Here is a 27,632-nt window from a genome sequence, read left to right on the forward strand (position 1 = left end):
AATAAATCTACTTAGGGAGAAATTTCATCTTAATCCGAAATCCAAGAGTATTTCACACCTTATTTCCAATAAATATCCCTCTTCACTTCAACTACCTGCGAGTTATTTAATAACAAAGCGCTCTCCAGCTAAACTTTCCATAGATGACTCGGGGGGTAAGTGGAACGGTGGGGGGCGAGAGCAGCATCTCCAACAAAGAGACAGCCAACAGATGCGTCGACCGGCCGGCAATTTCCTAAATGGCGTGTACTGAACCATTTGTTTCAATTATGGAGCCAGCGTCGTCCACAGTTACTGACACTAATGGATGGTGCAACTTAGAACGACTGATTCTGACCGCTTTTCTCTTTTCAGGAAAGGTATCTGACGTCAAATGGAACACCACAGCACCATCGTCATGTTCCCAGCAGAAGGTCATCACCCACCAATCCTGTCCGGTTACACCTTTCGCAGGTGTTTTGGGTACTTCGGTGGGTTACCCACTTGCTCCCGTAGAGAGCAAGTTAAACATCTCTTCCCAGATATTCTGAAGTACTGCCAATCATCAAGTAAACGCCCTCGTTATGGACACGCCTCTTAAAAACTGGCCAATAGGAGGACGGATGCTATTTATCCTTTTGGGAATTTCAACGTTGATTGGTTAATTCCCCCGAGGGCGACCTTTTGTATATATATAGGTGTAAGGGTAGATAGTTTTCTTTGGAAGAACGATTGGATGGATGATTGGTTGGAGTGTCCAGATAAATTTGTCATTGTATACAATGATTGTGTCTTAGTGTCAATTGATTTGATAATATAAAATATAAATATATATATATATATATCTCGTATGAGTTCTAATAAATTTATTTTAATAGGTGATACATGAATAGTCACTCCAAATATTGGCAAAGATAAGATATTTTCTTGCGCGTTAACATTCAAAATACTATCAAAATATTAATACAGATATATTATTATTATTATTATTATATATGTGCTAATTGCAGTGTTAAATTTATCATAAATTACTTCAAATTTTATGTAAGAAAACCATTTTTTTTTTCCAACTTTAACCTCATTTAAATGACTTTTTCCTCCCCTTCTTTTGGGCGTGTCGTTCATACATTCGAAATTCTTGATGGGGGATCATTTTTAGATGAATTTTGTTTAAATTTCAGGTAAATAAATAAAGAAAAAAAAAGACAAAAATACAGGGAAAAATCCCTCTGGATTCAGCACTGTTCATAACTAGCCTACGATAGATCCAAGTTAAATTTTAATCAACGCGCTCCTTTGATAGAATATTCAGTTAACCATTTTAGTTTCTTTCAAAGATAAAAAAATAAAATAAAATAAAATAAACTGTCAGATAAACAAAATACATTCGTCTCCTAGAAGCTGGAAGATTTAAGGGAGCGTATTATATAATTTTGTTTGCAATTTATTAAAAAAAAAAGAAAAAAATCTTCAGGTTCTGACGACGATGTTTCAAAGTCTTGATAGGTACAGTACGTTGTTATATATTGTAAACAAAAAATAATAAAATTTTAATAAATTATATTATTTTCGAAAGTGTAATAATAAGGATAAATGACCCTCTTTTCTTTTGGCATTATAAAAAGTTTGTCAATAAATACATCTATCTTAATAATTCATTTAATAATTGTTTTTATAAATACAATATGTATTTAAATTTGTATATTAACACTTCGCGCCATCTACTGAGCGAGAAATTAATTAAATTTTAGTAAGATGTAAAGATTAAATTAACGATTTAATCTTTAAAACAATACATAAATAATAATCCGGTATAATTCGCAAATATTAAAATATCGACATTTTTATTTTTTCTTGGAAATAAAAAATAAAATTTGAAATATTTTTACCGTTTAAATCCATGTCTGCAAAGTTAACGTTACCGTTAAAATACGTAATAAAATCGTGCCATCTGTCGGTGACAAAAATTAACTAATTGATATAAAGTACCGAAAAATTAATCTTAATCATATTTTACTTATTTATTCTGCATAATTTATTGTCAATGTAGAAGAGAGTGTAATGAAGATGTAATCGATAATTAAAGCAATAATTATTACACTTATTTTTCTACGAAATTTAAAACACACGTCTAAAGTTTAGTACACAAATGATTAAACGCCAACGCTATAAATCACTTTTATTACAACAGCAGAGGAAGAAATTTATTATATACAATGGTTGCTGCTGTTTTATCAACCTGAGAATTCTTTGTACAAACCATACACAACAGCCTTTTTAATCGGAAATGAGCTGCCGTTTCTTTCAGAAATTTTTATTTATTTATTTATTTATCACATACTGTACCATTTCGGCATCCATGAATGGCAACATAGAAGCCGAGATGAATCCTCAATCATAAATATTTGGTGAATGTTTTTTTTTTTTTTTTTTTAAATGCATTCTTAATAAAAACACAAAATATTCTGCACTAGGCCTTGTAGCAGACAAATCTCTACATAACTATATGTATATATATATATATATATATATATAATTTAAATGGATAACAATATTCCGAATCACAATTATTGCAATAATCAGATATTACAAGACTTAAAATTACATAGAAAATTATAAGATAATTAAAATGTAACCATTGTTTTTCTAGCTGCATACTCACATATTACTTATACATAACTTTATTATTATTATTATTATTTTTTTTTTTTTTCATTTTTTTAAACTCTATAAATTGTCAAAAATTCCTTAAGTATAAAAAAGTTTATATTACAGTTTAGAAAGGTAGATTTTGGCACAGTCTGCTGGTATTTTTTTTATTTTTTTTTTGTGGATAAATGGCCCCACTATCTGCAGTAGTAACCGCTTGATCTTACACTGATGTGGTCAAAAATGTTACCTTCTTATCAGGCCTCCTCGGGTAATAAATTTACTCGCATCTTCAATGATAAGAGTGTTGTCGTTCCGAGAAACATAATGTGATTAACATTACAAAAAAAACTATATTGTAATTATAATTCACTTCAGAATAAACTAAACATAATCTGTATAATTGTTAGATGTCCACAATTTGTAAGATAAAATAATTATTTTCATATTCTGAAGGTCTGATGGGAATCTTGGCAGTTGAAATTTTTCTTTTTTTTTTTTAATTCCGGATTATTAAAAACGTCTTCAGTTCTCATTTTTAACTTGACAGATTTATTATTATATTATCTTTTAAAAAATGCCATAAAGAGGAATCACTACATTATTATTATTATTATTATTATATATGTGCTAATTGCAGTGTTAAATTTATCATAAATTACTTCAAATTTTATGTAAGAAAACCATTTTTTTTTTCCAACTTTAACCTCATTTAAATGACTTTTTCCTCCCCTTCTTTTGGGCGTGTCGTTCATACATTCGAAATTCTTGATGGGGGATCATTTTTAGATGAATTTTGTTTAAATTTCAGGTAAATAAATAAAGAAAAAAAAAGACAAAAATACAGGGAAAAATCCCTCTGGATTCAGCACTGTTCATAACTAGCCTACGATAGATCCAAGTTAAATTTTAATCAACGCGCTCCTTTGATAGAATATTCAGTTAACCATTTTAGTTTCTTTCAAAGATAAAAAAATAAAATAAAATAAAATAAACTGTCAGATAAACAAAATACATTCGTCTCCTAGAAGCTGGAAGATTTAAGGGAGCGTATTATATAATTTTGTTTGCAATTTATTAAAAAAAAANTTTCCCTCAACACTTTCAAACAGTAATTAAATAAGGCAATATTTTCACTCATCTTCACTTATTTAAAAGTTCAGTGATTGTAGTTTGTTTTGTTTTTTTTTTTTTATCAAACCACATCATAAATATGTGAAATTATTTGTTTTTGATACAATATAATTATCACTAATGTTATATTATTGATGAGTTCACTACAGTTATTCAAACTGCTAACAAACTAGGTCCAACAGTAAAATTAGTAGAAATCGTCGACGTAACAAGTTGGAAAAGAAAAGCAAAATTTTATGTTATCAATGGAGCACAATTCTTAACCACTTTTTTATTTTCCAATATTTCGCAATCTGTGTCACTAAAATTGACTTCGCTGTCTTCGATATCACAAACATTTGCAGAAATATCCGAACACGATGCATTTGTAGAAGTATATCCACTTGCAGATATACAATCCATAGGACCCGAAGAATGCCGAAAATTTGGTGGAGATGTTCCTAATTCTGCATCCAATCTGAATCCCCGACCACCGTGAGTGGGAAATCCATAAGCGACGATGTCATCATCCGATATGTCACTAATGTTTCTAAATTGAGATTGCGTTGTCCATGAATGATCGGGGCTGGGTATGGTTCCGAGCGAATGTTTTGGAAGATATTGGTTTGGATGGCTTTGGTACCTTAACGGAGACGAAGGAAGACTCTCGCATCCTTCATCCGCAAATTCTAAATTATTCAATGCTAAAATATCTTCGAAATTTGGCGGTTCAGCATCTCGAATATCCGGATATTCACTGTTTTCTGAATCGCCTACGTATTCAGATTCGGGAAGATCGAGTTCTTCACATGGAGACGGTTCTACATTTCTTAAGAGATTTATATTTGTACCCTCATTTTGTAAACGAGATGGTAATAATTCTATTTGACTAATGCAACTATTCGAATCTGTGCTTTTGGCACTGGAGGAATCTCTGATCTCATTTGTTGGAACTTCTGTAATATTGGCAACAGGTTTCTGTGAAGCTGATGCCCAATCTGAACAATCCCAATGATACCCTAAAGAAATAAAAATTTCAATTTAATACATTATTTTATACATTAAAAAGTGTTAATTAATAATACTTGTTAACAAAATGCTTAGGATGATAGGCACACATTAAGCAATAAGCAATATTTGTTACTTGCATAGATAATTAACATAGTAAACAGATTAATCTAGTTATAATTGATTAATGCGGTGGCAATTTTAGACACAGCAACAGAGTTTCTAGAAGTGTATTCCAGGCTTTCACTTATGACTTCATGCTTTTAGAGGTTTGAGTTACTATAATGAGCTACTGTATATATTCCTGTATACCTGAACTTGGTCCAGCACTCGGAATCTAAACTTTATATAATATATTAACTACCATGTGATATAGACTTTAGACTATATTATAAAAAAGTAACCCAAGTCCACACTTGCCTAGGACTTATATACAGTACTACATACCAATATAGACTCATATATAAAATTATATTATCATATTTCTATACTGTTATATTGATTTTTGAAAATTAACTTTTTAATTTTTTAGTCAAATTTACCAGTAAAATTAAAATTGTGTACAAAATATTGATTGATTGATACATTGTATACATGAATTTGAAAAAAAATGAAGGGAAAAACAAAGAATAGGATAAATTTATTTGCTCTTCTATCTCTTTTTTATTGCTTTTTCAATCAAGTATAATGCAACCCACACCAAAATATACTCAAGAAGCATAAAATAAACATGGAAGAGGGTTTATTTTACACTTAATGAGTTTTTTAAACATTGTATGACATGTAAATAATAATATTTACATGATTTATTTTTATTATTTATAAATCTCTACCCTTTAAATCATCATTTAATCTACATAAACTGTGCCTATAAAAATTGAATCTTACTATAAATTAATGTAAGAACATGTTGAATGTCAAATAAAATCATTTATTATTTTTTTCCCCCTCTAAAAGTTTTAAACAGTTTTGTTTGTAAAACTTACAACTATGTTAAATAATGAACATGTTAACAAGACAGAAAATTACTTAATTGTTTAAACAATCAATTATAGTTATTTAAATGTTTTTAACAACGTAAGAGAAATGAATAATGTATGAAAATAGTAGTGATATATTAACTTTTCTGCTTTAAATATTGTAAAGACAGTAAACATTAATTATGTTTTAACATACACCAGAATTTCGCATAAAAAATTATAAAAAATTCATTTATGACGAGTTACTACATATTTATTTCATAAAATAAAATGATAAATCTGCGGCAAATTAAGAATTCAAACGGCTTACGTTTGAACGTAATTATAAATGCCTGTACATACGTTGTTAATAATTAATATTTTCCAATTTAAACAATTATATATAAGATTCCCCAAATGTATAATTATTTATTACATATCAGGCAGACTGAATTTTCAAAACTAACTTTATTCCTTACAATTGTAATAAAAGTTAATACAATTTTAATGGCTAAAACCTATAATCAATTTTTAATAAATCTGAATTATCCATTTAAACAAATGACAAAAAATAATAAATTACTATAAAAAAAAAAACTGTTTTCTGTCAAGAGAAAGGAAGGATTCAATTATATTAATCAAGAAATTATTGATTCTATCTTATTTGTACAGCTCCATCCCTTTCTCTATGGGTATACAAATTGGGCAAACAATGGCATATAGCTGCATAGGATTAAATAGAAAGTATCAATAAGTTAATGAAGTATTTTTTTTTATAATAAAAATACGAAAGATGTTCTTATTTATTGTTTGCAAATTTATATTCCGTCTTATTGATAATGAAATATATAAAAAAAAGCACTTTTCATTATATCTATTATTTTTTTTAAGGATATTTTATTAATTTAAATCAAGAATGATTAATTTTTCAAAATCTTTGTTAAATAGTTTATATGCAACAATTTTCTCATTTCCAAATATCAATAAAATATATACAGTATTTCTTACTCTGTTTTGAAACTACTTGGAATAGCATAAAACATCTTAAAGAACTATAAATAATTCCAGTAAATAATTGTGGATGGAAAGACTAATATTTTCAAATATTTCTATGGATCTTCTTCAGGTCAAAGGTTTTCAAATTGTGAGTGGACTATTTGGAATTTTGAAATAATATTTGGCATAATGATTCTACTAGAAACACGTTACAACAAAATTTAAGCAATATGCAACTATATCCACTCATGACTTTAATAAAATAACTAACATTTGTCTTGTAAGATCTTAGACACCCATTAGCTATAGTGCTGTATTTCCTTACAAATCCAGGAGTTAGCAAGACATAAGTTCTGGATATAAAAGACCACAAAATTCAGGAGTTTTTTTTACATAAAATATATAACTTTTTTATGGATATAGAAAATTTATAAAATGTATAACTTTAGAACTTTATTTTAGCTGTATGTATACTTTTACAAATTAAATATTTTCATCTTATTAGCCATGTAAAGCCTACTGCTATGGGAGATTTAAGATCAAACTTGATACCATAGTTTATCACGAATTGTACAGATTAGACCAGGGATGCGCAACATAATCTACAGGTTGAAATGAACTTGAAAAATACTTCAATGCAATCCTTTACCTGAATTTGGTTCCATTCTTCAAAATATTACTGTGAGATACAATTGATTCAGACAAAACAAAATTTAAATAAATAAATGATTCTAATATTTGAAAGAATTCATTAGATATAAAGTTTATTAATAGGTATATTATCAATTTTAAAAATGACACAGTTAACAGTATCTGATAACTCAATGCCAAACAAATGTAGAAATTAAGGATCGGTAATATATCGCAGGTGTATTTTAACAGAATAATCAGTTTGATATCTTTTTTTTTTTTAAATATTTTCTCATTATAAAAATGTAGGAATGATGTTAAATTGGCACGAAGATATACACTATTTCAACTACATAAATGCATCTTTATAGTAACAGAGATAGAACACACTTTAAATGTGAATAAATAAATAAAATACAAGCAGATAATGATTATATTAAAATATATTGCAAATAAATATGTTAAAATTATATGTTTTTAATTTAACCTCGATACTTTACTATATTAGAACTTAGGTTAACCTAACCTAAGTTCTAATTCAGTTTGGATGAGGTATTAAAATCTGTTGAATTATAGGCTGTATAATTATCAAATTAATTGCACAGAAAGCTAATTAAATATCTTTAAAATAAAATCATAATAAATATAAATATAATTAGTAAACAAAAACAAAATAAAAGTTAATGGCAAAACAAAAATAAAAATTCATGCAAAAAAACCCAAATAAGCAATGAATAGTGAATATAATATATCAAATATACCTTGGTTTTTCTTCTTCTCATCCTCATTGTTATTGTCTGAAAGTGGCATTAGAAAATAAGCATAATTAGAAAGAAAATGGTAGAGTTTTTACCCATAACCGTAAGTTGAAAATATATGAAATACCATCACCAAAATAGTATCAATGTTATCATGCAAAATGTATATATATATATATCATATAATACACAATAAAATATTAATAAAATATATTATATTAATCATATTTTATTAATTTTTTACTGATTAATATAATTATAAAAAATTGATTAATTTAATAATCTTGAAATATTTTATGACATATATTTTTTCATATATTTGCTTTTATTTTATGTAAAAATTGTATGTGTTAAAAATCTTTATATAAATATAGGCATGACTTTTGTTTTCAGGAATTTTTAAAACTATTATTTGTCATCTGAAAGTTATAGATTTAGAACGTTACGATAAAAATTATCTAAATGTAATGATTACAATGCTAATCTTCAATTTTAATCTTTCAATTTGCCTACCATATTATGTTTTCCTTCAAATAGAAATTAATTCCAAACTGTATTTAGTACAAAAACAAAATTAACTTAGCTTCATTAACAATTACATTGTAATAGAGTTGAAGATAAAAAATCCATGACACATTACTGATATTTATTGTGTATGACTGATAGTATTGATTTTAGTATAATTTGTGCTTTAATTAAATTGAATTGTTCTACTGAATATTAAGCTGCAGATTCATAAATCTGCTTCAAGGTCACATTAAGTATTCCAACAAGTATTGGTAATACTGTATGAACAGGACTCATTGTTGCAAAATCTTAGAATGTGTCTCTGATATGGCATTTAGTATATGTTTAGAAATTCGCTTCAAAGACCAGTAAGCAGTTATTTTACAATTTGTATTAATAATTAGAAATTCAATTTAAATAATTTAGAAAATTATTGAAAAAGAAACTAATCTAAAATAGGCATTGAATCCACACTCTATAAGCTGGGCATGTAGAGTGTACCATGCTATTGGGACCAGTGGACCAATCTTAACATAGTGGTAAATAAATTCAACTACTCAAACTGGGTATAAATTAATAAACACGAACATATAACCAATATCCAGCAAGAAAAACTACAAGAATGCAGTCATTTTCATCCGTGTTGGGCATAGTTAGGCTGACAATGCCCATTCAACACCAACGAAAACATTTACTTTCATGTAGTTTTTCTTGCTTGATATTGTTATATGTCCAGTGTTTATTATTGATAAATAATTTTCTGTTATTTATTTTCTAATTATCATAACCATTAACAAAAAAATGAAATTATAATAAAATTCATAAATATAGGCAAAATGTCACTAGTTCAAAAATTCAGCAATTTTATTAAAATAAATATTTTCAGTCAAATCTTTTAATCAAAGTGTATGCTTCTTACATAAAACAGTTACTTTGTTTATTTAATATAGTGCAATTATTATAAACACTAGAATACTAAAATCAATCACACAAAAAAATTGCATTCTCAACATTTTCCACAATCACTTTAATGCATTCCATATCAATTTTAGAAAAACATCTAAAATTATTTGAGAAATCTATAATAGTTTATCTATTTAATTTTTGTTCATTTTTATTTACAGGTATTCCTTGTACAACACGATTTCGCTCTAAAATGGTTGGAAAATTGGGGATATCCCCATACAAAGTATACATATAACAATGCAGGCCTAACAACCATTTTATAAAAGTTTCTTTTTAATCTTGGAGGCATTCTTCTGACACAAAGTATGCCATTAGTCCTCTCCATTTAGTCCAACCAGCTGTGACTCTTTTGTTACATTTTCATCAATCTCTCCATCTTGCCAGAGTACCAACCCCAAATATCTGAATCTTTCACTCTCTTTCACTTTTATTCCTTCAATTTTCACATCGTCTTCATTCTCAGAAGCACCTTCCTAAAAGCATATTTCATATATTCCGTTTTCTTTCTACTAATCTTGCTCTCCACTTTTCCAACTTACGGTGTAATTTGTCCATGTCCACATTCACATCATCATCCACAAACAGCTGACATCAAGGTATTTCATCTTGTATGTCTCCTGTCAACACTTGTAAGTCTTCCTATTCAAAGCTCTTATTCGAAATTGTTTNAAAAGAAAGTTGAAAAATATAAAACAGAACAAATTCAAATATAAAAAATACAGACGACTCCTCTATATTTGTTACATTGCATTATTAAATTGTTATTTCATGTTTTAAGTGCAAGTGACAGATTTGCATAAACTAATATCCTAGAGTGGTAATAAGCAAAATAAGAGGGTAACCTGACAGATGGTTTTCTCATAATATGTATTAAAAGCTTAATATGAAACTAGAAATAAACATCACAGTAAACACATTATCACAATAAATTCTAATGAAACTTAAAAGAAAAACAAAAATGAAATAGAAAGAAAAAAAAAGGAAACGAAAACAAACATAGGTTAAATTTTACATTTGAGGAACTTCTATAAAATGATTCCATTGAATAGTACTTCAAATTTATAGGCAAATTGTTGTACATCTCCGTTTAGAGATCGAAATATATTTTATTTCTCGAATGAAAGTTTTTCAATAACCAAATTCATTTCATTGCCAGTGTTCATATATCTTTAAAAATTTTTAGTTTTGGAAGAATTTATGCCATTAAAGTTAAGGTAGCAGAAGTCAAAAGTATTTGGATTCATGTATAAATACACATATACTTCAATACAGTATATTTTCTTATTAGTTTGAGTTTTTGATTTAATTTTTTTAAAGATATCTAGAAAAAAAAAAACATTTATATTCAAGAAATAAAATATTTAAATTTAAAGAAATGTCAAATTAAATATACGAGCAAAGCTAAAAATCTTTATTATTCAAACTTAATTTGACTTTGAGATTTCTCTTTTAGCTAAATTGTCTCATTAATAAGATTTAGTCTTGGAAGAAACTTTCTATTTTTACCACAAAACATAATTAAAAGAGAAAAAAATTAGGTCAATTAGAAATTTATATTTAATAAACATAATAATATGCTGTATAAGAAAAAAATTAATTTTAAAAATCCGTATATTGTAAATAAAATTTCTATTATTTAGTAAACACTTTATAATAAAACACACAATCATACAAAACAACAAACAGCAGGTATAATGGAATAGCTGGTATTGTATATATATATCTTAAAAAAGATGGCATGAATTTCAACAGTGCCTTATGAAATAAAACATTAAATATATAAAAAAAGGAAAGCATGCTAGGTAAATATTCAGTGCGTTTTGATTAGATTTAACACAGATTATGCACAGAGTGTGTTCGAAAAAACATTTCAGCTTTAACAAACATCCAAATACTAAGGGGAGTGGTTTCTTATTTTAATTAATGTTCCAAATCGAAATTAAAACATTAGTGCATAACAGAGGCAACTGCATTTGCCTTGAACATCATATGGACAAAAATCTCACCGCTTATTCCACACAGCTAAGCGTGGCGGTGGTACGGGTGGTGACAATCTTTTGCTACATTGCTCTGGTAATTCTGAAAAGTTGAGAAAGATTCTTATAAATTGGTTGAGATTAATATCTAGTTTGAAGTGATATTCTAGTGGTGATCTTGCAATATTGATGCCCTATATATAGTTATGATGGCAATTATAATCTTTTAATGATTAGATATAAAGTGTAATTAAATTTCTATTTTTTACCTGGTAAATCATCCACAGATCCTAAACTAAGAATGGACGGCATTTCTGTATTGTTTCCTTTTTTTTGAGAAGGCTTTGGTGGCATTGTTAAACTATTAAGTGGTACCACAGGTGTTGCAACTTCAATTGGTTTAATAGGATTGAGATCTGAAAACATTAAAAAATTTAGTAGTGATTTTTTAAAAATATTATTTATTAACATATGATTTCTTACCATTTTGTATTTTATCCTCATAAATTTTTTCTTTAGTGGCCAGATCCTGGTCCCAACTACCTTTGAGCAAGGAGTCAGAGTCAGAGGCACATGCAGAGGACGGGGGTGGTGGTAGTGAGGGAGGAATACTGGCCTTGTTTAAATTTTGAAGGAGACCACTTCGGTAACGAGATATGTTCTCTAAATCGTCGCCAACACTTCCATAGCTGTGTACAGTATCAAATTTGTTTAGTGTTTCCTGTGTGCTGGGAGTGTATGACGTTGGACGGGGTGGCAGTGGGGGAGTTGTAAATGTAGTAATTGCTTCTAAGTTGCTAATTTTACTTAGTCTTTTTATATTGTCTTTTTCCATCATTGGATTTTTTAACATGAATTCATTAATAGCCGGATCATCTCCAGGCTGATTATTTGGACGACCTCTTCTTCTCTTGTGGCGATATCTCCAATAGCATGCTAGTCCCACAGCCATTAGCAAAATGAATAGCACAACAACAGTGATGCCAATTATTTCTTCAATGGTTGTGTTCCATGTAGTGGAAGTAATCGAATTTGTAAACAAATTGTCTGTACAGAGTGGTCCTGTCATGTTTGGTGGACATTGACAATGAAATGAACCATGAATATTGATACATGTGGCACCATTAGCACAAGGACTAGCTTGACATTCATTGAGATCAAACTGACAAACATCACCATGGAATCCATGACATTTACATATAGGACCGTTTGTCCCTTCTTCACACACTCCACCATTATAGCAAGGATTTGGATTACAGTAACGTCCATAATCACATCTTTTGCCATTGAAACCCGAAATGCAATCACAATGGAAGTCATTATGTAAATTGTGACATATTCCACCATTTAGACAAGGACTCGATTCACACGGATTAGTATCAAGTTCACAATGAGCACCCAAGAAACGGGGAAGACAGGAACAGGTAAAACTCTTTCCAGAAGGAATACAAGTTCCACCATTGCGACACGGCTGCGAACCACAGACACCGGGATCAAACAGAGAATGACAATGAAATTCTACGTTAACAAACCTAAAATAATAATCACTCGTTAAAAATTTTCTGAATATTTTTATAAACATATTTATATATGTTTATAAGAAACTATACTATAAAATAGATTATTTTTTATATCTTAAACTATTAATATCAATTAGTTTTAACATAAAACTTTTTAAATTAATTAAATTTTAGTAAGATGTAAAGATTAAATTAACGATTTAATCTTTAAAACAATACATAAATAATAATCCGGTATAATTCGCAAATATTAAAATATCGACATTTTTATTTTTTCTTGGAAATAAAAAATAAAATTTGAAATATTTTTACCGTTTAAATCCATGTCTGCAAAGTTAACGTTACCGTTAAAATACGTAATAAAATCGTGCCATCTGTCGGTGACAAAAATTAACTAATTGATATAAAGTACCGAAAAATTAATCTTAATCATATTTTACTTATTTATTCTGCATAATTTATTGTCAATGTAGAAGAGAGTGTAATGAAGATGTAATCGATAATTAAAGCAATAATTATTACACTTATTTTTCTACGAAATTTAAAACACACGTCTAAAGTTTAGTACACAAATGATTAAACGCCAACGCTATAAATCACTTTTATTACAACAGCAGAGGAAGAAATTTATTATATACAATGGTTGCTGCTGTTTTATCAACCTGAGAATTCTTTGTACAAACCATACACAACAGCCTTTTTAATCGGAAATGAGCTGCCGTTTCTTTCAGAAATTTTTATTTATTTATTTATTTATCACATACTGTACCATTTCGGCATCCATGAATGGCAACATAGAAGCCGAGATGAATCCTCAATCATAAATATTTGGTGAATGTTTTTTTTTTTTTTTTTTTAAATGCATTCTTAATAAAAACANTCTTCAAGCAGATTAAGGCTGAAAATTATTATTTTAAAACAGCATATTATATAAATATAGTAAAATCAAACGAATACGATTAAATAATAAAGAAATTTAAAGCAGCATCCAAAACAGAATTATGATTTACATTGCTGGAAAGCTATCTTCAAAGGGGCAAAGTACTATTGAGTTTTACTATTTTTACTTGTTCTATAAATCGATTGGCTTTGGTAAATCAGAAATTCGGAAAAAAAATAGGAAAATTACGAATTCTTTATCGGTGAATATCTCGAAAACTGGGCTTTATATAAAATTCCGAGCGCGTTTCGACTAGATCTACAATTTTGTTCTTACTGCTAACATGAGAAACCCTGCGGTCAAAACGGACAAATTTCGTATCGTTTGAAAGGTCTAAACCACTGAATGACATACAGTTCTCTCTCTCTCTCTCTCTATTTTTATTCCATTCAACGCGGCATCCATAGGGAGGTGGGATATACACAACGATTGTGCCAATTTTTAAATTCGTTTAATCGAATTTTCTCATCCACATCATTGAATCGAATTCATATTTACATAATTTATACGAGAGAATAAAGTTTTTAAGTTAATTTAGTCGAAATTTTTATTGTTTCCAGTCAATAAAATGTTATTTAAACCGAGTGAAAAATATGTTCTTTGGATATGTTTTCTGAAAAACTCGTTTTGCACTGAAGTTTAGCATGATTTTTCTATTATAATTAAAGAAAAAAATGAATGTGGAATAAGATTTTATAGGGTATTTACGCACAGAAGATTGTGGGATTTCTCTAGATTATTTTACATCATCGTAGAGTAACAACGTTTAGTTTTGGTTACAGAATTATTTATAAATCATGAAATACAGTTACAACTGTGCCATTGTTTTCCCCCTCTAATTTCGAGCCCCAGGGGTGTGTTTTGCGTGTCTAATGGGTAATCATAACATGACTGAGGAATGACTCCAAAAGATTACATGAATAAACTGATCAGAACAAATATAAATACGGGTTTTTTTTTCATCATTTATCAAAAGAAACTTTAATAGACCAGTTTCGTGTGGTGTTATTTCTGGCCAAGTAGCCCAGATAGCTCCTAGCAACATCAATGGATAACCACAAACTCTCCGAGATAAACTGCATTGAAAATAATCAATAGAAGGCCAATTCACAATGGAAAAGTGAATTTCGATACACCAGAATTATTATAATTTTTTTTTTAACGCGCACACACAGGATCTTTTAAGTTCTGTAATAAATTGACACGTTAAAAAAGTAGGAGTTAAATTAATTCGCGATATTACACAATAATCTTTATGTACTGTATAAATGGTATTTCCTTACAAATCCAGGAGTTAGCAAGACATAAGTTCTGGATATAAAAGACCACAAAATTCAGGAGTTTTTTTTACATAAAATATATAACTTTTTTATGGATATAGAAAATTTATAAAATGTATAACTTTAGAACTTTATTTTAGCTGTATGTATNTAAATACCGAAATTTAAAAATTAATTAATAAATTTTTAATTCTGAAGTGAAACATATACAGTATATAGGACGCGCCGCTTAGTAAAAAGGCTTTAATACAGCTGGTCAAGCGAGCCAACGACATAGCCCGTTTCATTTAAATCCGACTGCCATTGGTTTGTTTATCTAGTTGGGTATTAAAGCCGTTTTACTATAGGCGCGCCGCCTATAGTAAACATATAGAAGTTATTATTTAATTAATAATAACCAAATTATGCTAAAATTTAGTATAATTATATAACAAAATAAAGTTTTTTTTTATATATTTTATTTTTAATTAAAATATTCTTTAAATATAAATTCTGAAATAATTAATTTCCATATTAAATATATAAAAACATTCCATAAATTATGATTGCAAATTCTTAAGTACTGATGTTGGATCTGTAAGAGGAAAACCTATTGTAGAGTATAGAAAAAATTTGCAGAGACAAATTTGTAAAGAAGGGGCATAAAAAACATTGCAAGCCATAGATAAAAGCATTAAAACTAATAGAAAATGAATTGTAAACTAGTTGAAAAAGAACAGTAAACTATTAATAGAAGCAGAAGCATTTGCACAACCATTGTGAAATTAAATATAAAATAATTATAAACTAAAGTAGTGGTAATTTCAATATTAAATTGTATTGAAATTACCTCTATTTCATAATTATTTTGCATTTAATTTCACAATGCTTCTGCTCAGAGCCAGATTTACTTAAGCTAAATAAGCTATAACTTAGGGCTTCACTTTATTCTCAAAGACTGTTTATATACATATTGTCCATTATTATTTGGTGAAGGAGAAGGGCTTCTTGTATGTTGTGGCATAGGGCCACACCAAGTCTATTTTGTAAATCCAGCTCTGTTGCTGCTGCTGCTTCTAATTTACAATTCCTCTAGTTGCACATATTGTTATATGCAACTAGAGGATTATAAAATTAATTGATAAATAGACAGAATTTTAAGATCCATTTATTATATTACAGAACAAACTAATGAAAATAATATTTATATTGCAATAATATGTATAATAAAGCATAAAATTTGAAATAAATTAAAGTGAGGAAACAGTTTATGTCTTGGGAGATAGAAAAATAATCATTTTTGTATTAATCTGACAGGAATAAATTTATATTCAATTCTCTACCTTATAGATTAACCAAAATTTCTGAAGTTAACAATAATATCTTACAGGTTATTCCAAATATGAATTATAAAATATAGTTAGAGGTAATTTAAAATTTATCAAGTAATTTAAGATATTAAAAAATTCTTGGAAAGTTTTCATTTCTTCATGAAGTGGCATTCTTTGTATAAATCCAGTTTAAAGTGAAGTAAATAAATAAACACTACAATTTCTTTATTGAAAAACTTAAAGTTTTTCAACATTGCCCTGATTATTTATTTATTTCACTTTAAGCAGAGTGAAGTGAAAGCATTTTATTAATTTAGCTAAATAATATTTTTTTTTTGAAATTTTTTTTACAAGATTAAGATTACATAATATTACAATATCTTAATATTATATGATCTTGAAATAATTATTATTTTTTGGGGCCAAAGTTACCAAAAATCTAAATATTTTCTATATTCTTTGAAAGATTTTAATGGAAAAGATTATAAATAAATTCGAGAAATCTTTCAAATGAAACAGTGTATATAATATATTAATTAATCAGTTCTATACCTTCGCAATGGCTCTGACCTTATGATACTAAGTATTTTTATTCAAAAAAATAATAGAAATACTTTTGTTCAAACATACAAATAAAGCATCATCAGTTGAATTTGCTGTTTAAGAAAACACAAATTGAATAGGTACGGTACATTTAAAAGTTTTACTTGGTATCACTGTATTGTCTAATTATCGAAACTGTTTACAGTCGACCCCCTATAACACTGTTGATTTTTCCATTTTATATGAATTCCATGTTGTATGAGTCACTTAGATTTTACAAATACGTGTGCCAAGCTGTGAACGGCTCACATATTTGTAAAATCTAAGTGACTCATACAACGTGGAATTCATATAAAACAGAAAAATCAAGTGTTATAGGGGGGGTCGACTTATTTAATAATTTATTATTTTTGTTTATTCAAGGAGAGCAAACACTTTACTTTAAATTGAAAAAGGTTTTCGGCTAGTTTTAAGCCATCAACAGTTTTTTAAATGGATAAAACTCATTTTAAACTTCTCAAATGAACAAAATATTGTATCATTTCTTTATAAAAAAGTTTATATAACTTTTTTTTATAAATGAAATCCATGACCAAAGTCAATGGAATGGGATTTAAATATAAAATGTTCTAGAATAAATATTACAGAATATTTTGTTTGAGAGGTTTATAATTTAAGATATTTTCTTTACTGCACCCGGAAATAAGTAATTATTAATGTACAAATATAGACAAAAAGTTAAATGTTACCTGCGCAATGTTGCAACAATACTGCTACCACTCTGATGAAGAGGTAACAAAATACCATCAATGCGGAGATTATCCATACAGCCAGCAAATCCCATTCTTACATCATCATAACCTGTAGCTGTTGGATGGGGTCTAACTTCAGCACCAAAGTAAACATCACTTCCGTCTAAGTTCAGTATATCGTGAATTCCTGGAGCACTTCCAGTAACACGAAACTTTTTATCGACTATTACTTCGGCAGTATTTCCTCTGCGCTCAACTCTAATTTCGTGCCAATTACCATCATTAATTTTCTGATTTTCTACTCGTACTAATCCCTCTCCACTTCCACAATCAAACTTGTACTGTACAAAACCATTGACAATCTGAAAAAATAGAAATGAAAAACAAATAGAATTTTTTTATTTGTATGAATTTCTAATTAATATTTAAAACTGTTGAACTGCAGACATACTTCTAAAATACTGTAATCTCGTGCACCTGCGGCAAACATTATATTTCCTGTTGTTTGAACAGTTCTTAGGTGTAAAGCAACACTCAAATGGCGATCAATTGGATTCGACAATGTATAGCGGGCATAAGTTCTCCCATTAAATGAGATTGGATTTTTTTCTGTAATTATATATACTTAAATATATTAAACTCATTAAATTTTAAATTAAAAAATTTACATTTAATAACTTTATAAAAAAGGCATTTTGATAAATACCCTCATAACACATTTGACTATTGCAAACGTTTGTTCTTTCACGATCACACAATGGTCCAGTTTTCCCGGAAGGACAATGGCAGGCATATCCTAAAGGAGAAGAATCGGGGACACACATTCTATGAGAAGGACAAGGTTTTCGAGAACATTCATTGATCGGATGATCACACTTTGGACCTAAAGAAATTTATTTCTTTATGTATTTCCTAATAAAATATATATTTTTTCTTTTGGAATTAAAATAAAACCAATACCTCCAAATCCAGGATCACATATGCATTCTAATTTCCAATTATGGCGTAATGAAACATAACTCGATCCTTCTGTCGTAACACTTATAACATCACTCTCATCCAAGACAGAATGATCATCACATTTTCCATGATTGCAATGGGAACCTGTACAGCGGTCTTCAAAAATCTACAACAATAAAATTAAAGTACTTAGCACATCACATAAAATAATTTATTTCATTCAAAAACTGCTTTATTTTCTTAAAAATCCTGCACAAAGTTTTAAGTGTATTCATTTCTATGAAAAGAATCTATGTAGGAACAACTTTTACTACTAGTTTTATATCATTAATTATTTCACTTTTATATTTAACTAGCTGTTACCCGCGACTTCGTCAGCGGAGGTTTTGCAAGCAAACCCCATTTACATCCAATATTTCAATAACCATAGTAATTGTTATATAACACCTACCGCTGAAGAGAATTGCCGAAAATCAAACGAACTATTTTCAATTTGATCAATTTTCTGAAACGTTTACAATCGTTCTATAATCGNATAACTTTATAAAGTTTTATTTAATTAAAATTTAAACTACTAATAAAAATATAATTATATATTATTCATTTATAATCATAACAGGGAATTAATTATTAAGTTACCATATTTCCTGTAATAATAACACTGGGTGATTTTGTGAGTGATTATTAGAGTAAAAAAATATTTATGTTGTAATGAGAAAAAACAACAAGAACTACTCAACACCATCAAACAAAGAAAGTTGGGTTACTTCAGCCGAGTGATGAGAAATAGTGTCAAATATCAAATCCTACAACTTGTTATACGAGGGAAAATCTATGGAAAAAGAGGACCAGGAAAATGTTGAATCTCATGGCTGAGAAATTTGGGGGACTGGTATGAAGTGTCTTCAGAAGAACTGTCCAGAAGAGCCAGCAATAGGAATACGATAGGCATGATGACAGCCAACATCCAGAACAGATAGGGCATCAAAAGAAGGAGAAACAAGAAAAAAAGCATGATTCCAAATGAGACAAAACTGATGCAACAACTAATGTAAAACTAGTTAAATTGGAATATCACAACAAATATATAAAAAATAATTTGAATGAAGTACTTGAATTACCTTAATTAACTTTGTAAATTTCAATAATTCCCAAAATCAGTAATATTGAACACCAATAATGATGTTAGTTTATTTTTCTGATTTTGATATTGGAAAATATATCGACAGTCAATTATTAAATATATTGAACACACCACTAATATATCAGTATTTAGGTCAATCAGTGCAGTTTATTGCTCACAATAAAAGTCAGAAGGATAATTATTACATGAAGAATATTTATGTGAGTGATTATTACAGGAAATACAGTAATGTTTCTGATAATATCTGACTGCAGATCATTTATAACGCTTCCTAATTTATGAAATAATGTAATAATTTGTTAATCAATATTTGTTCACTTGCTAAGCAAACACATATTGATTAATGTAGAAAAGAATATTACATTTTGAATTTTTTTTACTAAGTTTAGTAAATATATTTGTTCTAGAAGTAGACACACATAATAATTTTAGCAATTAGGTAATAAATTTTAATTTAATTGATAAATTTTGAATGACAGATTAACATTTAGATATTTAGACAAGTCTAGTGTGTTGAATATTCAATGTGAGCTTGTTAAATTTAAAATTTTTTTGTGAATAAATATATCTGTTATATAATGAAAAGAATTGATACCTATGAAAGTTCTGGTAAAAAAGATATAAGTTGAATGAAATGTATACAGAATAATCCTGATATACTTATGAATATGTTGTTATAAGCATAAAACATTAAATTTACATAGAAAAACAAAGACTTAACAGTTGCAAATACATGAATTCATCATATACATATAATGCAACCCCTGTGTAATTATTATTTTGTCACCAGAAGTAAAGGTTCTTTAGAGTTATTATTAGTACCGGTGATTAAGTTAGAGGATATCTTTAGTAATAAATTTTTTTATTAATTAAAATTAAAGATAAAGTTGGTGACCTTTTTTTGATGGACAGACAAACAGACTTATCTGAAATATTTTGACATCAGTAAAAACATTTAATGTAAATCTGTTCAGTAAGTTAATTGACTTTACTTTATTTAATGTAGTCTGATTAAGGTATATAATTTAAAAATAATCCAAAATATGTAATAAAGGATTTCTGATGCTATTGTGAATCTTTAGACATGATGAGAATATAAGTATTCCATATACTAAATCTTCATTACTATCTTTGGCTAATTCTAATTTATATTTTTATGACTAGAAAATGGCTCAATTTTGAGCTCTCACAAAATGACTTATGTGGTATATAGGCATTAAATATTTAGCTGACATTTTTCTATGTATCAAAATTATTGCATAATTATGAGTTATTCAGTGTTGTCAATTCTGTTTACTTCTGGTGCCAAATTTGCCTGCTAATTAATTCCCATATGACTTTAAATAGGCTGGTAAAATCCAACAACAATTTGAATTATAAACAATAGATAAAAAAAATATATCACTTATATAACTTAAAAAATACCATATTTACTTGCATATAAGATGAAGTTTTTATTCATTTTTCACTGCTTCAAAAACCTAAGTCATCCTATATGTGCAGGCGAAGGATTCTTTGCGTTTTTGCAATAATTTTTGTGAATAGTGTATTTGCATTTTTTTACAAGATGCTCACCATCTGGTGTTAAAAACAAAAGTATTTTATCGGGTCATTTGAATCGTTCTTGTGTATTGTCAGGAGTAAAGACAATAGAAAAAGTAAAGGTTTTGAATTGAATTCCAAATTGAAATTTCAAAACCACACAGGAACTCGACATAAGTTTTAATCCATTTCCACATGAAAACAGATGATTATTCAGAAATCAGAATTTGGAGAAACTCATAAGTGTAATTGACAAAGAGTGGATTCAACTGTTAAGGGAGTTAAGGGGTTAAGAATTGGCAACAAAGTTTCCGATTGTCCAGCTTTACATGAACAAATTATGTTGTCGATTTTACAAGATTTTTCCTTAAAGTTTAAAATGCCAGTAATTTTTGCGGGACAATGTGTGCATTTACATGCATTTCATATTTTATTTGTGATTAAACAAAATAAAGTCAGAATTGTATTAATAACTCTAATTTTCTTTATTTTGATCTCTAAAGTTACACCTTGTCCTATATGTGAGATCATCTTATATGCAAGTAAATATGGTATTTTATCATTGTTCACAATTAAAAATATTGCCAAGATTTAGGCATTAAGAAGATCAATTTATATATATAATAAAACTTTTAATGTAACTCTAAATTTATATTAATATAATAGTAATAACAATAATAAATTATTGAATTTATTGATTTATTTATATAATATCGATTTAATACCTTTATCAACTTTAATCCAGTGCTTGTTTCTAACACAGTTCTCTTTTCTTTTAATTTATTCTGCACAAGTTTTGGAGGATAATATGTACGAGGACCTTTATGTACTGCAAATAGAATGTCTAAATCTCTAGGAGTGTTTCGTTTTTGTTTACCATTTTTGCTGTCTGATGGCTGTATACTGATAATTTCTATGTCTTTTATTCGTACATTTAAAATATTTCTCAAACCTCGCAAAAATCCCTTTCGATATGTAAGAACAAAATCTTCAGGTGTGACACTGTTTAAACGAACACCAATACTATTTTTCAAAGATTCTTCTGTAACTATTCCAACATTAATTGATACTGAAGAATATGCAATAAATTTTCCATCACTCACACTGATGTTGAGGTTATATGTTCCGACATCTAACCCAGGAAAAGCAACCAATGTGCCATCTTCACGATCTATCCGGAAAAGACGCTTGTGAGCCGAGACAATATCATATGAAAGTTTGTCATAAGGATCTTTATCTGTTGCGTGAATGCGACCTAATACCATTTCGGGGAAATCATCCAAATATGAACTTACAGAAACATCTAACGGCATTACTATAGGAGAGAACTGACTCTCTTCAATAATCACGACATTAACCCAAGTTTCACTCGAAAGAGGTGGTATACCATTATCCGTAACACGAATACGAAGAGAATATTTATCGTGATGTTTATGATTAAATTTGGTTGCTGTCCGTAGGCTCGCTTCGTGTTGTACAAGTCGAAAAGCATTATCTTCGTTTCCAGAAAGAAAAGTAAATATGAACGGACTAGTGTTGGGTGGAGCATCAGTATCAATAACAGAAAATTTCAACACCATAAAACCAAGAGGCTTTCCTTCCTAAAAATCAAACAAATATATCTATAATTATTAAAATGATTTATCTAAATTTAATATACTTAATTTCTAATTATAATTTAATTATTAATTCACAGAATTATAAATAATTTTAGAAATTGTTAAAAGAAGTGCCATTTTCTGATCTAATATAATTTTAAAGATATTTTTTTATGCCTTGACTTTTGCTTACACATTTAAGCTTTTGTTTTTTATTGCTAAGTTTACTTTGTTGTAGAATAAATTGATAATTGATCAGTTTATAAGTAATTATTGATAAGTAATCAGTTTTTCAAATATTAATAAAATTAATATATTAATATATATATAAATTATTATTATTTTTACATATTATGTAATTATTTTGTATTTTTCAATAATAAAAGAATAAACTTTATCACCAAATGAAATGATTTTCTAATTAAAAAAGATTTAAATCCCAATTAAATCATTAAATTTTTTATTTATTTTACACAATTGATCCATTTTATTAATACAGTTTGTGTTATTGAGTTTAATGCAATTTAAAAATTAATATATTTAAATGTTAATTTACAAACAATTATTATTATTATTATTATATTTAAATTGCTTTTTTCTTGTAATAAGTATAATTACTTAACTTTTATTGTTTTAGTTAAAATTAAACTCATAAAACTTTATTGCTAATTTGATATAGAACTGTAATTATAGGGATATCATTGCTGCATATTGCCAATTAGTTAACTATTCCAGACAGAATCTTGAAAGTGATGAAATTTCCTTTGAAAGTATTTTAATTTTCTACAGAATTAAGACTTATTTAGTAAATAAAAATTTTTTTAGTAACTTAATAAACTGTAGAATTTAATCTCACACTCATATTTATCAGTTTAAGCTATGAATTTTATTTCATTTAAGTGAGAGAATGAGGCCAAGTTTATTCTTAGTGATAATAGGTTAGTAAAATGAAATGTGAACTTGAAGAAACAATTCTAGGTCAAACATTTTTATATTTTCGTTTATAGATATATATTTTTTCATTAGCTAGCTCTTTAAAATTCATATTTTGATACCGTTTATTATCATTAATTTTATAAATATACAGCGCTGTGATGATAAATGACATAGAGAGGCAACTACTTCAGGTGCCGAAGTGAAAGAGATATACTAAAAATGTATAGATGTATAAATACATTGGTGCTATATAATTTAAAAATAATCCAAAATATGTAATAAAGGATTTCTGATGTTATTGTGAATCTTTAGGCATGATGAGAATATAAGTGTTCCATATACTAAATCTTCATTATTATCTTTGACTAATTCTAATTTATATTTTTATGACTAGAAAATGGCTCAATTTTGAGCTCTCACAAAATGACTTATGTGGTATATAGGCATTAAATATTTAGCTGACATTTTTCTATGTATCAAAATTATTGTATAATTATGAGTTATTAAGTGTTGTCAATTCTGTCTACTTCTGGTGCCAAATTTGCCTGCTAATTAATTCCCATATGACTTTAAATAGGCTGGTAAAATCCAACAACAATTTGAATTATAAACAATAGATAAAAAAAATATATCACTTATATAACTTAAAAAATACCATATTTACTTGCATATAAGATGAAGTTTTTATTCATTTTTCACTGCTTCAAAAACCTAAGTCATCCTATATGTGCAGGCGAAGGATTCTTTGCGTTTTTGCAATAATTTTTGTGAATAGTGTATTTGCATTTTTTTACAAGATGCTCACCATCTGGTGTTAAAAACAAAAATATTTTATCGGGTCATTTGAATCGTTCTTGTGTATTGTCAGGAGTAAAGACAATAGAAAAAGTAAAGGTTTTGAATTGAATTCCAAATTGAAATTTCAAAACCACACAGGAACTCGACATAAGTTTTAATCCATTTCCACATGAAAACAGATGATTATTCAGAAATCAGAATTTGGAGAAACTCATAAGTGTAATTGACAAAGAGTGGATTCAACTGTTAAGGGAGTTAAGGGGTTAAGAATTGGCAACAAAGTTTCCGATTGTCCAGCTTTACATGAACAAATTATGTTGTCGATTTTACAAGATTTTTCCTTAAAGTTTAAAATGCCAGTAATTTTTGCGGGACAATGTGTGCATTTACATGCATTTCATATTTTATTTGTGATTAAACAAAATAAAGTCAGAATTGTATTAATAACTCTAATTTTCTTTATTTTGATCTCTAAAGTTACACCTTGTCCTATATGTGAGATCATCTTATATGCGAGTAAATATGGTATTTTATCATTGTTCACAATTAAAAATATTGCCAAGATTTAGGCATTAAGAAGATCAATTTATATATATAATAAAACTTTTAATGTAACTCTAAATTTATATTAATATAATAGTAATAACAATAATAAATTATTGAATTTATTGATTTATTTATATAATATCGATTTAATACCTTTATCAACTTTAATCCAGTGCTTGTTTCTAACACAGTTCTCTTTTCTTTTAATTTATTCTGCACAAGTTTTGGAGGATAATATGTACGAGGACCTTTATGTACTGCAANCCTGACATATATAACAGAATTGAAAAACAGACAAATTTGATTATTTTATTATTTAAAATTGTAAATCTGATATTGTTGTGTTATTCATTCAATTTTCTGAAAAGAGTGGAATAATTTTATATTGATTCATCTGTTAACAGATTGCAAGTGTTCCTAAACTAATTTAAACTGTATAAAAAATTTAAGTTTCACTGGTAATACAACAGAGTTTAGATGAAGTATGGCACAGAATATTTTCGTACTGTACATTATATTTATTATATTGAAAAATCTTTTACATTGGTTATTCTATATTAATTCATTATATTATCATTTACATACGATGATTATTGCAAATTATAATTTAAAAAAAAATTTAATTTAAAGTTTTTTTTTTCTATTTAAACTTTTCTGTTATATAGCAGTACAGATTTTTGGTTTTGACAAAAGATAAATATCTGCAAGTATTTGTAAATATCATTACAATTTGCTTTTTTCATTGATATCTTGTATAACAATAAAAACAAACTCAAAAATTTATTAAAAAATATTTCTTAATTAAGTATTGGATAAAGTTAATATAAAAACTAAAATCTCTTTATAATTCAGCATTTAATATTGGATAAACAAATGTTTTCAGTTAGCTTAACCAGCCATCATCAGGTTCAAATCAAGTGCATTTTCAGAATTTTAGAATATAATCCTAAAATCCTATATTCCAGAATCCTACACGTCATTCATAACACCTGCAACTACAGGATTTTGCTAGTTAAGATAATCAAGTATGTTTATTAATTCAAAATGCTGGATTATTAAAATTTTTTGACTTTTATATTATCTGTTTATACATATTATTTATATATAAAGCTGTAAAATTAATTAATACCTGTACAACTGCAGTATAATTCATTTGAGAGAACAAAGGTGCATTGTCGTTAACATCAGAGACTTCAACATTAACTAGTGCAGTACTATAAAGGGGTGGATTTCCACTATCTGTGCATTTAATTTCCAACACATAATTTGATATCTATAATATTAAATATTTTAAAAGTTATTAAATAAAATAGATATGAATAATAAGTAAAATAAAATCAGACATACCATTTCTCTATCCAAATTTCCTGCAACGCTAATATATCCGGATTGATTATCAATAGAAAAGTGACCTAGACGGTCTCCATTAATGATTTCGTAATAAAGTTTAGCATTAGAAGTGCTATCTGCATCACTAGCCATAACCTAATAATAAATTTATCATACTTTATATCTAATACATAATTAATTTTTAGAAATTTTATTCATTCAAAATTCTATATATGCTCAGTACATTATTAACAAACAAAAGTTATATTTATTTTTAACTTTATAAAGTTTTAAATTATATAAATTAAACACTTATAAAACCAAATGATCTGATGAATTATTAGGAAATTTTTAGGCCACGTTAATGGTTAGTTACTAATTAATTTGACAGAGTTAGGCAGATATGCTGCTTTATCATATTAATTTTAATAATTATAATAAATTAATTTTTAATTTAGAAGTTTCTGAAAGAAAAGAATCAGCCTGGAAAAGGGCTTGAACTCACAACTTCTGCTTACTGTGCAATGTGTTGCCAATTATGCTACCTAGACCTCCATCTAATCTTCGATTCCAGAAATAATTTTAAATATAATCATACGAGTTATATATGATTGACTAATTGAGTACCAAAGACGTAAGACCAGGGTGCATAAGACATCCCCAGTCGGCATCATATATATATATATATATCATGCTAATATCTGTATATTTTGATTACTAGAAATAGTTATCATTAGGAGTAGCAGAAACAAATTTAGATGTATTATAATAATTCATAAAATAAATCTAGTTAAAAGAAAGATAGATTATTGAAAAAAAAAATTTCAATTATAGGAATAAAATTTAAATTATCATTAAATAATAAAATGTAAACATTAATTTAGTTTTCATAA

General features: G+C 27.6%; 2 protein-coding genes across 3 annotated transcripts in view; one reads left to right on the top strand and one right to left on the bottom strand.

Moving 5' to 3' along the window:
* LOC111636559 (paired mesoderm homeobox protein 2A-like) overlaps positions 1-736 on the top strand; it is a 43,144-nt gene extending 42,408 nt beyond the window's left edge. The window contains exon 6 of the mRNA XM_023381839.1: positions 355-736. Within this exon, the coding sequence (XP_023237607.1) occupies positions 355-530 (176 nt within the window). The 3' untranslated portion in view covers positions 531-736. The remainder of the gene's footprint in view (positions 1-354) is intronic.
* Positions 737-3,794: 3,058 nt separating this feature from the next.
* Positions 3,795-27,632, bottom strand: part of LOC111636551 (fat-like cadherin-related tumor suppressor homolog) — a 42,999-nt gene continuing 19,161 nt past the window's right edge. The window contains exons 9-19 of one of the 2 annotated variants that reach the window (XM_023381829.1): positions 26,758-26,895; positions 26,540-26,683; positions 22,258-23,133; positions 18,847-19,012; positions 18,593-18,769; positions 18,338-18,495; positions 17,884-18,248; positions 12,025-13,073; positions 11,811-11,957; positions 8,096-8,131; positions 3,795-4,760 (exon numbers count right to left, since the gene is read on the bottom strand). In XM_023381829.1, the coding sequence (XP_023237597.1) occupies positions 3,997-4,760; positions 8,096-8,131; positions 11,811-11,957; positions 12,025-13,073; positions 17,884-18,248; positions 18,338-18,495; positions 18,593-18,769; positions 18,847-19,012; positions 22,258-23,133; positions 26,540-26,683; positions 26,758-26,895 (4,020 nt within the window). In that variant the 3' untranslated portion in view covers positions 3,795-3,996. The remainder of the gene's footprint in view (positions 4,761-8,095; positions 8,132-11,810; positions 11,958-12,024; positions 13,074-17,883; positions 18,249-18,337; positions 18,496-18,592; positions 18,770-18,846; positions 19,013-22,257; positions 23,134-26,539; positions 26,684-26,757; positions 26,896-27,632) is intronic. The other variant, XM_023381830.1, reaches the window with a different exon arrangement.

This window comes from Centruroides sculpturatus, unplaced genomic scaffold, assembly GCF_000671375.1.
Source record: "Centruroides sculpturatus isolate CEXI.00-Female unplaced genomic scaffold, Cexi_2.0 scaffold999, whole genome shotgun sequence".
Lineage (NCBI taxonomy): Eukaryota > Metazoa > Arthropoda > Arachnida > Scorpiones > Buthidae > Centruroides > Centruroides sculpturatus.